Source organism: Peromyscus californicus, unplaced genomic scaffold (assembly GCF_007827085.1).
Source record: "Peromyscus californicus insignis strain IS unplaced genomic scaffold, ASM782708v3 Scaffold_17__1_contigs__length_78620276, whole genome shotgun sequence".
Taxonomy (NCBI): domain Eukaryota; kingdom Metazoa; phylum Chordata; class Mammalia; order Rodentia; family Cricetidae; genus Peromyscus; species Peromyscus californicus.
The window spans coordinates 68,955,103-68,969,455 of NW_026294469.1; the positions used below are offsets into that span (position 1 = coordinate 68,955,103).

Below are 14,353 nucleotides of genomic sequence, written 5' to 3' on the forward strand. Positions count from 1 at the left end.
GCCACAGCCACAGTGTAAGGAGGGAAAGTGAACACTATCAACGGAGCATCTTTGGAAGACACCACAGCCACAGTGTAAGGAGGGAAAGTGAACACTTTATCAATGGAGCATCTTTGGAAGCTGCCACAGCCACAGTGTAAGGGGGGAAAGTGAACACTATCAACGGAGCATCTTTGGAAGCTGCCACTGTTCTGGACAAATGTCCGCTGAAACACAGGCAATCCCACATGCTATCTGCTGCCCTGCTCTTGCTGCCTGTGTCCGAACAGAGACAGGTATGATATGCACTGATGGCCCAGACAGAACACGACCGACACAAGCTTCAAAGAAACTCAGGTGCAGCCACACCTGCTTACTTTAGGGTCAGAGTCTGATGAGAATATACAGTTTTGATAGATTAATAAAATTTTTATCATGACACTGAAACTCATGAGAAAGTCTCTTTCCATAACAGGAACCCACCCGATGCCACCATTACCCAGTGATCAACATTCAACCATACAAGGTGAGACAAACTAATATCTGAAAGGGGATCAGCGCTGTTTGTCAGCCGGGCCACACGCAGAACCACGGTCTAACCAAAGGACAGTCTATAAACAAGTCACCACTAATGCTAAGAGGAAGGAGGCAGAGAAGCTGACGTGTCACATGCAACTGGCAGAGTGGGACAGAGTTTGCGTCTACTCTAGAGGACATGATCAAGCCGAGAGCAGGGCAGGCCGCAGAGGACAAGACAGCACACCGCACAGACGTTGACTACACAGTGCTGCTTGCATAAGAGGACCTTGGGTTTGCGGAGAGCAAGTATTTAGGAGAATGTCCTACCTCAGGGCAACTCACCCTCCAACTCTTCAGAGAAAAGCGACTTGGGCAAGAAGAGAGAAAGAGAACACAAACACGGTAGCTGCTGACACTTTAGAACCCTGAGTGACACTCATGTGAGAACGCTTTGCTCTTCTGTAACTTCCCTCTAAGTCGGAAGCTCTGGCTGCACCTGAGCCTATCAACTGAGGGAGGACAGAGTTACTTGGCCCCAGCAGGGTAACAGGGCATAGTGCTGTAGAGCTGCTCACCTCATGGGGGCTGCAGAGCAGAGCAATAAAGACAGGAAGGGCCAGTGGTAAGAGAGGCTCTTCAAAGGCACACTCCCAAGGACTCACTTCCTCCAATAGGTCCCACTCCTCCTAATAGCCCACTCAATATGGTGCTAATCCATTGAAGGTTAGCACCTTCATGATCCAAGCACCACCAGTTGGGTGGCCAAGCCTTCAATCCTTTATGGTGGGGGATAATCATATCAAAACACAACAGCCAAAATTTTAAAACAAAAGATACCGCAATAGCACAAAAGGGGTGGGGACGACAAAAAGCTTTAAAAAAAAAAAAGCTGAAAGAACACACTTCCGATTCTATAACCATTTGGTGGGGTGGAGGTGCCACATGGGGAATATACACTCATCCGCCAACTTGCAGCCAGAGCTGTTCTGGGGCTGAGGAGACATAGGGTCAGGACAAAGCCTGGAACAACTGGATAGGTTGGGCTCTGGCAGCAGTTATAAAAAACAGTCTAAGACATTTGGAGAAGGACACTTCCCAAAACCATCTACGGAATCTACTGAGGGTCAGCTAAGATTCAAGAGATTGCTACTGACTTTGGATGACACAAAGACACCACCTCTGTGGTCCAGAGCTGCTAGTCTCAAAAGCATGGAAGCGGCATACACTTGTCCTCACCCTATTAGCTCTGTTGGAAAACAGACCTCCAGCCAAACCTGTCTCAGAATTTCATCAGCCAAGGGTTTAAATGCTTATAGCTGTACAAAGCCGTCGATGCGCGTTAAGCGCCAAAGCTGCAGGGTGCACCTACCAACCTACAGGCACAAGACTTACATTCCTACCAGTTCAGTTAACATGCATGCACTTTTCCTGAGACAATGGATGTACATCACTTGTTATGTTTGGCAATGACATCAGTATTTATGCATAATTTAAAAAAATGTGGAATTGACTTATCTATTCCTCCACATCAATATGAGGATTTCATTTGATGTTTTTCAAAAAAAGATTTACTTAATGTGTATGGATATTCTGCTTGCATGTATGTTTGTGTACTACATATGTGCCTGGTGCTGGCAGAAGGTGTCAGATTCCCTAGAACTGTAGTCACAGATGGTTGTGAGCTACCATGTGGGTGCTGGAAATGAAACCCAGATCCTCTGAGGAGCAGTCCGTGATCTTAACCTCTGAACCCTGTTGTTTAATCTCTTCTAAAATGAAATGAAGATACAAGGCTAGCGATACATTTCACAATGCACATACAGTTCTAGAGCCAATGTGCTACTTTGAAGTGTAGACACACTTCAAAGCCCACCTATCTCAGAGGCCTCTATTAGATGATTATGTCAAGCTACTTAAAAGCCTGCACACAAAACTCAGGAACCAAAAAGGCCCGAAGAGTTTCTTCAAAACCAGGAATACAACACAATATAACACAGCTCCATCTGAAGTACAGATCATCTGTATTCAACAGGTTCAGTTAAAGGAACAATTTCCCTAGCTTCAGAATGTTCAAGAATGTCTTCTGAGTAATTTTTTAGATAAAGCAGACGCCAACAGGGAGAGTCATGAGTACTAGCCAAAGAATATTCATTCATAAAAATCCTGGGTATGGAAGTGTAAAAGAAATCTTATTCCCAAAGCCAGACTGTGTAGGCAACGGCTTCAGTGGCACCTGGGATCTGCAGTGATTTTGGGTACCTCTCCTCATCTAACTTTCCAACACTGAAGTAGGGAGCCAATCCTAGGAGCAACCCTGAGTTATTTTATTATAGGCTTTCTAAGATTTTTTTTCGTTCTCCAGGCAGCTGGAATAACTCCTGATTTTAGCCAGGGCTAGCTAGGCAAATGCTCGTCTCCCAGCAACCCACAGGCACTGACTGTCCCCAAATGCAATCTACAGTCTCTGCCTCTACTGGTTTGCAGTTTTTTGGTTTTGTTTATAGATACATATTTTTAAATTTTATTTCTTTAATTTTTTTTGAGATTGTAATATATCATTTCTCCCTTCTAAACCCTCCCAGGTATCCTTCCTTGCTTTTTCAGAAACTGTTTTATATATATGTTACATACATATGCCTAATTACATTAAGTATAAATGGCTTAGTATGCATGTTACTTGTATGTATGTTTCCAGGGCTGACCATTTGGTAGTGGGGAAGACCATTGCCCCCACTGTCAGCATCCTTTAGTTGCCTGTACCTCTTTGTGTAGAGTTGAGGATTTCACCAGCCACGTTACTATGTTTACTGCTGTCCATGTTCAGTTCATATTCAGGCAGTCATGTTGGTAAGACTTTATGGGTGTAGCTTCTGACATTACTAGGAGGTACAAGCTGAGAGCAAACTCCTGCCCTTACAATCCTCCCATACCCTCTTCCACAATGATTCCTGAGCCTTAGGTACCGGAGTCGTGTTGTAGATGTATCTATTGGGACGGGGCTCCACAACTCTGCATTTTGTTTGATTGTGGTTTTTCTGTAATGGTCTCACTCTCCTGCAAAGTGAAGTCTCCTTGATGCAGGGTTCTTATCACCTCTCTCCATTCCACTCCTCCAGTGATTACATGCTCAAACCTCTGTGGGAACTTGAAAAAGTCCTGCAGCCTTTAATCCCAGCACTCAGGAGGCAGAGGCAGGCTGATCTCTGTAAATTCCAGGCCAGCCTGGTCTACAGAACAAGTTCTAGGGCAGCCAAGGCTACACAGAGAAACCCTGTCTAGAAAAAACAAAAACAAAAAAGTGCCGCAGAAGGTCAGAGCACTATGACGAACCAATTCAGAGGTTTCTGACAGATGGTGAATGACCAGTGTTTTCAACCACAGTAATTGTAACCCATGTAAACATTACAAAAAGGCAAACCGATACAAAGTATCGCTCTTCCTATAAACTGCTACAGAGTATCTGTCATTCTCCCTGTTTTCTGCTGGGCTCTGGCACCATGATAAGGTCTAGGGAGCGTACTAAGCGGTCAGTCACTGATAACACGTACACATGGCAGACGATCAAGCAGTGTGCCACTGCGCACCTTCAGCTTCCTCCCTTTCCCTGCTCGGCAGAGCTCCTTCTTTCATCCGAGAGGATGAAGTGCTATGGAAACAGTCCTAACACAGCTCAAAATGACAGCCTAGTGATTATTTCACCTTCAACCAGACACAGTTCTTTGGGAACAAACTCAGATGTGGCATGACCGGATGTTGCTAATGACCAAAACAACAGTGACAACCACAACCACAGGGGTCTCATTTTTGTCAATCTTTATTAAGTACACAAGCCACCTTCTCTGTCTCAACAAAAACAAGCTAGTGTCAAACAACCTGTCAATGAGGTCTGCTGTCACCAAGTGCACACATCTGGGGGCAGCTGTGCCACAGCACCCAGACTGTGGGGGATTTTCCTTCATTCTTCAAAAGTATGGTGTCAGCCAACCCTGGGAGAATCAGGACAGTAATGGGCAGGAAAACCACAAAGACGTCAGGCTTAGAACCTCTTCATTCTGCCTACAAGGGCTTAAGAGTGGCCTGACCTCAGAAGAGACACCAATGAGGACCAGCGCAGGTCATCGCTAGAGCCACAGGTTCCACTGGTGTGGGGAGATTCAAGTAGAGCGGAGAAAAGTTCATGAACAGATGCTTCCTCTGCCAACAGGCAAGCTGAAGGTGGGCAAGAGTATTCTCAAAACAGTTCTGAATTCACCAATCCTAACTCTATAGAAGTGGACGTGCTTAAGTGTGTGTGGGGGGGCGTGGCTCTAAGGGCCACCATCTATGGTGGTATTTTATTTGTACTGAAATGTGATTTTAATTGTATGTTAATAAATAAAGTTGCCTGGGGGTCAGAGCTATTAGAGCCATAGCAAGAGCGTGGCGGTGGTGGCGCACGCCTTTAATCCCAGCACTTGGTAGACAGAGCTAGGTAGACCTCTGTGTGTAAAAGGATACAGCCAGCATTGGAGACACACTCCTTTAATCTCAATCCCAACCATAGAAGACCTGGAAGTCTTTACAGACAGGCAGTGATGAGGCACAGGTTTACAACCAATGAGAAGGCAGAACCGAAAGTCTAAAGACAAACACACAGGAAGTAGGTCTCTTTCGGAGAGCTCTCTTGGCTGAAGCAGGAAGGGTAAGGCTCTTAGCTCTGACCTCTTGGCTTTCTTCTCTGAATCGGCTCTGTCTTTCTTATTTAATAAGACGGTTGGTTACATCTACATTTGGCGCCTTCGCAATCTGGAAAAGGTACAGTGCCCTTTTCTTCGAAGGCAGCTGAACAGGCAGTGGGCCGATGGCTTCTGATGTGCTAACCCTAACCCTAACCCTGGTTACATCTACAACCATCCAATAATCACCCTACAAAGATTAAGTGCAAATGTCAGTAAATGCTGGCTGTCCCACGTGACTTTAAGAATATGTAGTCAGACTCAGTGGTGCATATCTGTAATCCCAGCACTGAGAAAGAAATGGATGGTATTGCTGGAAGACCAGAACTTGAGGTCATGAGCAAACTTCCAGTACTGCTCTGATAAACCCATTATAAAGTAGTCTCAAGTGTGATTCTGAAATGTGCTCAGAAAAAAGCAAGCATCTAGCTAGGGCTATCAGGCATGGCTGCTTCTTCCTGACCCCCCCACCCCTTCAGGGTCGCCCTGGGGTGAAGCAGTGCTGTGATGAACTGCTGATGGATGAGGCTGCACCAAAACCACACACAGAAATCCTTCTAAAAACAGAGGGCTCTGGCTCAGGGTACCTGCTGTGAGCCAGACAGCACTTTGCTGACCAAGGTCTAAGAGTCATGGCAAGTATCGTTCAATACCAGCATCAAATAATATCTACTATTCTCTGTTTTCTCAAACAGGGAAATGCATGTGCCCTTTAGAAAGACTTCCTAATATGCGAATCCCACCTTCAAAGATGCTAGAGACCAGAAGTGCTGCGGTTTTGGGGGCCATTTGGAGTTTGTATGTTTGCATAGACCTCACATGCTGAGCACTGGAAAACACAAAAGCAAATATGAGCCAGTTTTGGATCTTGGAATATTTTAGACTCTGGATTATAGAATTAAGGACACTCAACCTGTACAAGTAAACTGTGTGACGAAGACCCACTTAGCTGAAATCTGTGTGCTACAAAAGCCTGGACAGACTCTAAATGTCTGTTGACTGCTACCCACAGCATCCTCTGCACAGATTCTCAGTGGATGCTGCTTCTGCCAGGTTGATGCCTTAGGAAGACAATTCTCTACTGAGTGGTCTTTGTACAAAGTGACTTAATCCACAAAAGTATGACATACATTTGGGGGGAGGCCTAACTGGTGTCCCCAAGAGCAGGAGCTCCAAAAGTACTGCACAACTATCAGCCCCTGCTCCATGCCTAACACCCATGAATTCAACTGGGAAAGGCAACCCACAGCCATGAAATTTATTTCAAAGAAACTATTAGGATTGACACAGGGAATGAAAGTTCAAAGAAACTATTAGGATTGACACAGGGAATGAAAGAGAGCTTTACACTAAGGCTTTGTTAACTGCTTCTTCCTGGTCCTTTCACACTGGTCACCCAGTACATGCAGGCATTCAGGAACACTATGGGAAAAATACTGTGAGAAATACTGTCTCACTGCAATACTCCCCAGAATGCTGACAAAATGTTGTCCACAAGTGCACATATAGGAATAGGGAAGGAAACATTTTAAATCAAAGTAATGTTGCTAGTGCTTTTCCCAGAAGTAGGAATTCACCTGACATCACTGAACTGGTGGTGGTACAGGTGTCACGAGTGATCCAGGATTCCAAGAATCACTTCCAGGACACTTAGATGCTTCATCTGAAAAGGACATAACTCATCAGTTTCAGAGTCCTGCTTCAAGCCACTGCTCTAAGCACCAAGATCTCAAACATCAAAGAGAAGAAGCAAATACCAGCTGGGAATTCATTATAGTAGCCACTCCACTGACTCCTTGGGTCAATGAACTGGGTAGATTTGATTCACCAGACTGGTGGATTTGAGCCTGAGTATGTATACTAGCTAGTTATAGGACAATTATGGTACCTGTTTGGGCCTCAGTCACAGGGGACCAGAAGGAAATGAGACATTCATTGTGGGCACTTTCTACCAATCAACTGAAAAGCAGGTTATCACCACAGGAGAAACTGCCAGTGAGGGCCCAGGTGAAGCTGACAAAGCAGCTTCTCTGATGTAAGAACCGTGCCTACCAAACCCACAGCCCTGTCCTTCCAGAAGAAGCCAAGCAGACAGCTCCCTCAGGGGGTCAGCCCCAAAGAAGCATGTCTTCCTGGTGGCTGTGCAACCCCACCCTCCAGCATCCAGTCAGAAGGAGTAAGGGCAAGGTCCACAGGCCAAGAGCCCAGGCAACATCCGCAAAGATGCACTAAGGGGAGTGACCAGGAAGACAGCCAGGCAGGGTTCTCTGTCTGTGACAAGACCAATGGAAAATGGGAACTTTCCTTATGGAGAATGGTGGGCAGCAAATACTCAACAAAGGCAGGATTGGTACCAGTCAAAGAGATGAGCACAGGACACCAGAAAAGGAGCCAAAAGAATGTTTTCAGAGGGAAGCTCCCAGCCCAACCCACTGTAGGCAGAACAGTCACCTCTCCCAGTAGTTTCTGTTCCTTACAATCAAAACAATCACAGCCATGTGACACACATGCCCACGTGTTAACTCAGGTTCAACACACAACACTGGCAAAATCAGACATAAAGCCAGACAGTGGCAGATCAAACCAATTCAAGATCCTGTAGAATCAGGACACAAGTGTGACAGCTAGAATCCACACATGACTTGAGGACCAAGTACCCAGCGCCCGATGCAGCCTGGGTTCTGTCTACCCTTTTCGTGGCTATGATGCAGAACCATCAGGTTTTATAACCGCGTTTCACCAAGTTTTATAAGCGTTTAAAGAAGCACACACGCCCCACAGCTTCTATTTCAATAACGAGCCTGGAACCTGCCTGAGTAGTCCTGCGGCCACAGCCACCCAAGTTGCCTTCACTCACAAAGGTGGAGTCCACCAATTATAGAAGAGGGACAGACGCAAAAACATTTCCCAAAGGGGTAACTTTGGGTCACCGAGAACTTTTCAAACTCAAAGTATCTCGGGTCTGATTAGATCACAAACGGCGACCATTCTTCCTATACTCTCACCCCGCACGCAGCACCTTCGGGCCGCCCTGCACGCCCGAACGCAGCTGTAGCCCAGGGACCCCCGACATCCCGAGAGCCCTGGGAACCGGGTCCCCGCATACTCACCCAGGGTCTACCACCTGGCCGGGCTGCGCACACAGTTCACGGACCACGCCGGCGCGCTCCGACCTGAGCCTGCGCTCGGCCCGCGCAGATTTCACGCAGCCCCCAGAGGTGGTGCGAGCCGGGGCTGTCCCTGCGGGCTCCGCGGAAGCAGCGGCCTCGCACACTGCCAGCACCGAGCCGATGCGCACAGCCGCGCCTGCCGCCACCTTCCACTCGAGCAGGCGCAACGGCGTGGGGCCCGGGCAGCGCACCTCTGCCCCGGCCGCCGCCGGAGCGCCCTCGGTGGGAACGCCGGCCGCGGGCGGCGCTTCCATCGCGGCCCAGCGAGCGACAAGGACGGTCAGAACAACGGAGGCGAGAAATGAAAACACAGGCGCTCAGGGCGCGGCGCCCACCGCGGGCGGCGGCGACACTGCGATTCCCGCTCCGACACCGGCTTCACCCGCCGCTCGCTGCGCACTCACTTCCGGGAGGCGTGCTGCGTCACGAGGGCGGGGCCGGCGACGTGCAGCCGCGTGACTGCGTGCTCTCGGGCCGCGGGTAAACAGTCGGCACACGCGAAGCCGGGAGGCGCTGGTTCACACCCGCCGGGCGCTGGTCCGCGGTATTGAGACTGCAGACATGCCACGCGGATCGCTGTCACAAGACTTCTGTCACGCACTGCAAGTCCTGACGCATCGGGACTACCGGTTCCGGCATGCAGTGCGGGTCTTGTGCCAACTCCCGTCGTACACTGCGGGTTCCGACTACCGGAGACTTTATTGCTAGCATTCAGCGGGGACAGCTGTGCTTGATAGTACGCTGTAGTCCTGATGTCGAGAGAGAACTACCGGCCCCAGCATGCAACGCGAACCTGTTCCCCCCCCCCCCCCGCACTCCCGTCGTGCTCTGCGAGGTTTGCGGTGGAGAAACTCCGGGTCCCTTTAAGCAGTGCTGCCCGTACACTTCGGGACCGGTAGTCTACTTCTAGCCCACTTCTCCGGTCGTGCACTGCGAATCCTGGAGTAGCGAGACTGAGTTCCTGCTGGCTCAGTGGCGGAGGACCTGGACTCACCCGGTTCTGCCGTAGTCTGGAGAGCGGCGGAGGAGCGTAGGCAGGGGCCGCTAGCAGCTGGCGCTTTTTTTCAGAGTGGGGCTGCGGTTGGTTTAGGGTGTCCACTTCGCCTGCTCGCTCCTCCTGGGCTGCCGTGTGCTCATTACTCATCAGGCCTACAAGTGGGAGCCGGGAGGATCTCTATGTCACAGTTTCTGAATCCTATCAAATAGCATTCCCATAAAGCTTGAGTGGGTGTCCCGGGCTGTGAGCACGCTTGTCCCAAAGATGCCTACACTTGTTACTGCATCTTATGCAAACAGGCCATAGGCCTTTGTTTCTATGGGCTGTGTTCCAACGAAATGCCTAAAGTGCAGCGAATAGCGTCCGGGGAGTCTGTTTTTCTAAAACCAAGAGAATTAAAATATACTGTTCAAAACTGCTTGCTTTAATTGAATGGGTTTTCAAGGGATGGCAGTTCATTGATAGGTCCTCTACCAACATTTTACACTGAAGATATAAATTAGAGTTATTTGGGAAGAGAGGTGTAGCAGGAATCTTAAAGGGTCTTAATAAAATCAAACCTGAGGCCAGTTATTGGGGTAAATGCTGGTAGATCAGATGCAGAACAAGCCACAGCTAACCTCACTGGCCAACTTCTCAGCTGATCTTGTTTCCTCAGACTGGAAGCTTCTGTGTCCTCATCCAGAATGAATCTCAGCTGAACTGTGTTGCTCAAAGCCTAAAAGCTTAACCAGCCAAATGCTTAACCAGGCCAAATGCTTCTAGTTTCTGGTCCTCACGCCTTATATATCTTTCTGCTTTCTGCCTCACTCCCTGGGATTAAAGGCATGAGTCACCATGCTTGGCTGTATCCTTGAACACATGGATTTCTGCTTCTGGAATGCTAGGATTAAAGGCGTGTGCTACCACTGCCTATCGTCTATGTTTAATATTGTGGCCGTTCTGTCTCTGACCCTGATAAGTTTATTAGGGTGCACAATATTTTGGGGAACACAATAACACCTCAGAGGGGTTTTTCAATTGAGAAATTTTCCTAATTGGTGATCGATGTGGAAGGACCCAGCCCATTGTGGGTGGTGTCCCTCCATGGACAGGTAGTCCTGGAGTGTATAAAAAAACTTGCTGAGCAAGCAATGGGGAGCAAGTCAGTAAGCAGCACCCCTCCATGGTCTCTGCATCAGTTCCTGCCCTGATTTGAGTTCCTACCTGGACCTTCCTTTGATGACAGTGTACTGGCTAGTTTTGTGTCAACTTGACACTAGAGTCATCAGAGGAGGGAGCCTCAGTTTGAGAAAACACCTCCATAATTGGGCAGTAGGCAAGTCTGTAGGGCATTTTCGTAATTAGTGATTAATGTGGGTGGGCTCAGCTCATTGTGAATGGGGCCACCTCTGGGCTGGTGGTTCCGGGTTCTATAAGAAAGCAGGCTGAGCAAGCCAGTAAGCAACACTCCTCCATGGCCTCTGCATCAGCTCCTGTCTCCAAGTTCCTGCCCTATTGGAGTTCCTGCCTGACTCCCTTCAATGATGAACTATGAAGTGGGAGTGCAAGCCAAATAAACTCTTTTCCTCTGGATCTTGCTTGTTTTTTTTATCGTAACAATAGTAAGCCCAACTAAGACAATGATGTGGAAGTCTAAGCAAAATAGACACAATGTTTCCTCATAGCAGTAGCATCCCTAAGACACCAGGTAAGGATTGGAGTGTGCAGAAGCAAAAGGTTCTCCAAGTTACTTTTTACTAGTCCAGCAGGAAATGTATAAGGAAACAAATTGAAATAGTGTAAGAGACTTGAGATGTGTGGGGGGGTGTGGGGCGTGGGTGGGTGGGAACATGACTTCTGTATTATAGCCCAAATCCACTATACAGTTACTTTGTACAAATTTGAGACAAATCATGACAGATTGTAACAATTGTTACTCATTAGAAATAAAGTAACTAGTTTGCCGAAGGTGAGGCCATAGCCAGGAAAGTTTATCACACACTACAACCCTCTAAGCTAAAATCTTAGGGATAGATGGGTTTCTGAGTCCATAATTTTTCAGATTTTAAGAAATAGATGTGTGCATGTATCATCTGCAAGTAGAGACAGCATCTTCATGAAATGCTACAGAATTTGTAAGTGAAATGAAAACTATATGTCAAATTATGTCAGATTCTGCCATCAAATAAGTTACACTAAAGTTACTGTGTTTTAAATTGTATTTGGGGTCTATAGAGAAAGACATGAATACTACTAATGGAAAAAAAAGAAATAAAAGGACATGATTGCTCCTAGGTATGGTGGAGGAGGTTTTTGTAGATATGAGGGAAAGCATAGCCAGAGACATCTGGAAGGATCCAGACTGAACATGACCACCCAACTGAACTAGTCCATATGAGGAGAGAGGGAGGGGCTAGGAAGAGAGGGGGAACCAGGAGTAGCAGCCAAGAGGGCAAGAGGCCAAGAAAAAGGACCAGTATAGCCAAAATGGCCGAGTGATATAGAGAAGAGCAGCTGGGGGTTAAGAATGTCAGCCAGGAGGACCTTGTAACAGGTAGGGACTGAGGGATGCTGGAAGGACCTGGCAGCCAGTGTCAGTTTTGACATGCTAATCAGCACCTCAGCCATTTGTCCTGAGTTTGAGACCTCACATATTGTATATGTGATGAATTATATGCCTCATGTCTCTTGAATCCCAGACTGATTTACTTTACCTAGACTGTTTTTCAAAAGCTGGAGCATTACCTCATCTGTTTTCCTGGCTGAGATATGGTTCGTTCAGACTCTGTTTTCTGATGAACAGATACGGGTCAATGCTAGTGAGGTCAAAACTAAGAGGCAGTTAAGAGGAAAGATAAGAGGTATGCCAGGGCAAGAACAACACCTCAATGAGGCCAGAGTTCTCAGGCTCGCAGACTTTCGTCTGCACGTTTGTATGCCTGTGCTAAAGTTTGTTTCATGCACAAACTTGTGGCTTTCAGAAAGGCTGTGAGCATGCATCTTTATAAGGTAGGGGGGAATCATCTCAAACTAGGTTGAACACAGATCTAATACCACAAAATTTCTAGAACAGGAAGAGCTTCATGACATGGGAGTTAGCACTGATTTCTTGATATGACACAGATCCACAGGCAACAAAAGTAAAAATAGACTGACATTGAGCTTGAAAAATGTTTGCTCTCAGAGGACACAACAATGAAAATATAGCTTGAAAAAATGAGAAAATATTTGAAAGTATATATGTATGTGATTAGGGGCTAATATCCAGAATATGCAAAGAATTTCTGCAACTCAAAGGCAATCAAACAACCTAATTTAAAAATGAGCAGGTAGGCTTGCTCTCCAGAACTGGGTACAAAAGAGGCAGAGTAGACATTTTCTTAAAGGTAGTGTATATTTTAAAAATGACAAAAAAATCACATGGACTGGGGATGTAGCTGAGTTGTAGACTTCTTAACTAGGATGTTTAAAGGCCTTGCCTTTGATTCCCAGCATCACAGGGAGAAGAAAGAAAAAGATTCATTATTTTCCAGGCCTGGTGGCACATCCCTTAATCCAACTGGATGCAGAATGATTACAAGTTCAAGGCCAGACAGACACATAGAGCCTGTCTCAAAAACAAACAAAAACAAAAACGAAACAAGATAATAATAAATGGAAAGATGCTCACAATTACTAATAATGTCACAGGAAGTTGTCCTGACTGAGTGTTACCAGGTTCTTGGAATCTTATTCAAAAGCACACACAAATAGGAAAGCAGCAAGAAGTTTTATTCAAAGGAACAGAGCAGATGCACTGTAAGGGAATGGTGGGCTACTTAGACTAGAGTGAGTGCTCAAGAATACTGGGCCACTGTTTGGACCTTTCTTTTATAGAGTCTAAAAGGGGGAGTTGGTTACTAGAGGTAGAGTATAGGTGGTTTTCTGTTTTGACTGACAGACTCAAATTGTGGAGGTCTCTGTACACTGTGCAGTCCCTTTCTTGTGACACAGCTGATTTTAATCAAATTAATGCTTAGTAGGACTAGGGAGATGGCTCACTAGGTAAGAGCATTTAGTATGCATGCATGAATACTTGAATTCAAATCTCCAGCATCCAATTTATTGCCTAGTTGCGCCTAGGTATACGATAGTAAGTAAAAGATTTTCCCCCAAAAATTTCATTTTGAATGTATAGTTTGCCTTACACACATCCCAAACCAGTCTAGGCTGGACTAGCCACTACCCTTAGTTTCAAGATGAGGGAGTGTGGTGGTTCTGGCTTTAGAGTCATGAAGGGTGAAGGAGAAAGGCAGTTGTAGCCAGAAGTTTCTCCAGTCCCGTTGGGTCCTGAGGTCTGGACAAATCTCTCCCACCTGTGGTCCCACAGCCATTTATAAAATAATTGCACAGGGCTTATATTAATTATAAACTGTATGGCCTCTGGCTTCAGCTTCTTGCTAACTAGTTTTTTCCTCTTGAATTAACCCATTCCTATTAATCTATATGTTGCCACGTGGCCGTGGCGTTACCGGTCTGCTGGCATCTTGTAGCTCCGTTGGAAGCAGGCTTGCATCTCCTCCACTCTGCCCTTCTTCTCTCACTGTCTCTTTTGGATTTTCCCACCTGACTCCATCCTGCCCTGCCATAGGCCAATGCAGCTGTACTTATTATCCAATGGGAGACACACATATTCACAGCATACAGAAAAACATCCCACAGCAGGGGGTTGTAGAATCTTCCTTTGCAGTTAAGGAAAGCTCCTGAGGCCAGGCATGTGGCCGAGGAGGCCCTGCTTAGAGACCCTGAGAGGTCATTGAATGAACCTGTGAAAGTGAAGCCTGAATTATGTTGGAGACCCCAAGGTGTTGGAAATGCCATCACCATGGGATATCTGCCAAGGAGAGCTACACATAAGGAGTGGAACCAGCCCAAGGGAAGTGTTGCAGTCAGCAGAGCTGGAAGGATGGAGCCATCTAGGTCCTCTGACATGAGGCATAGGAGTTACAGGG

General features: G+C 46.9%; 1 protein-coding gene across 3 annotated transcripts in view; it reads right to left on the bottom strand.

The window, feature by feature from the left end:
• Ctdp1 (CTD phosphatase subunit 1) overlaps nucleotides 1-8,826 on the bottom strand; it is a 63,617-nt gene extending 54,791 nt beyond the window's left edge. Inside the window, exon 1 of one of the 3 annotated variants that reach the window (XM_052742657.1) lies at nucleotides 8,324-8,803. In XM_052742657.1, the coding sequence (XP_052598617.1) occupies nucleotides 8,324-8,637 (314 nt within the window). In that variant the 5' untranslated portion in view covers nucleotides 8,638-8,803. Of the gene's footprint in view, nucleotides 1-8,323 lie in introns of all 3 variants that reach the window. The other 2 variants (XM_052742658.1, XM_052742659.1) reach the window with 2 other exon arrangements.
• Nucleotides 8,827-14,353: the final 5,527 nt, after the last annotated feature.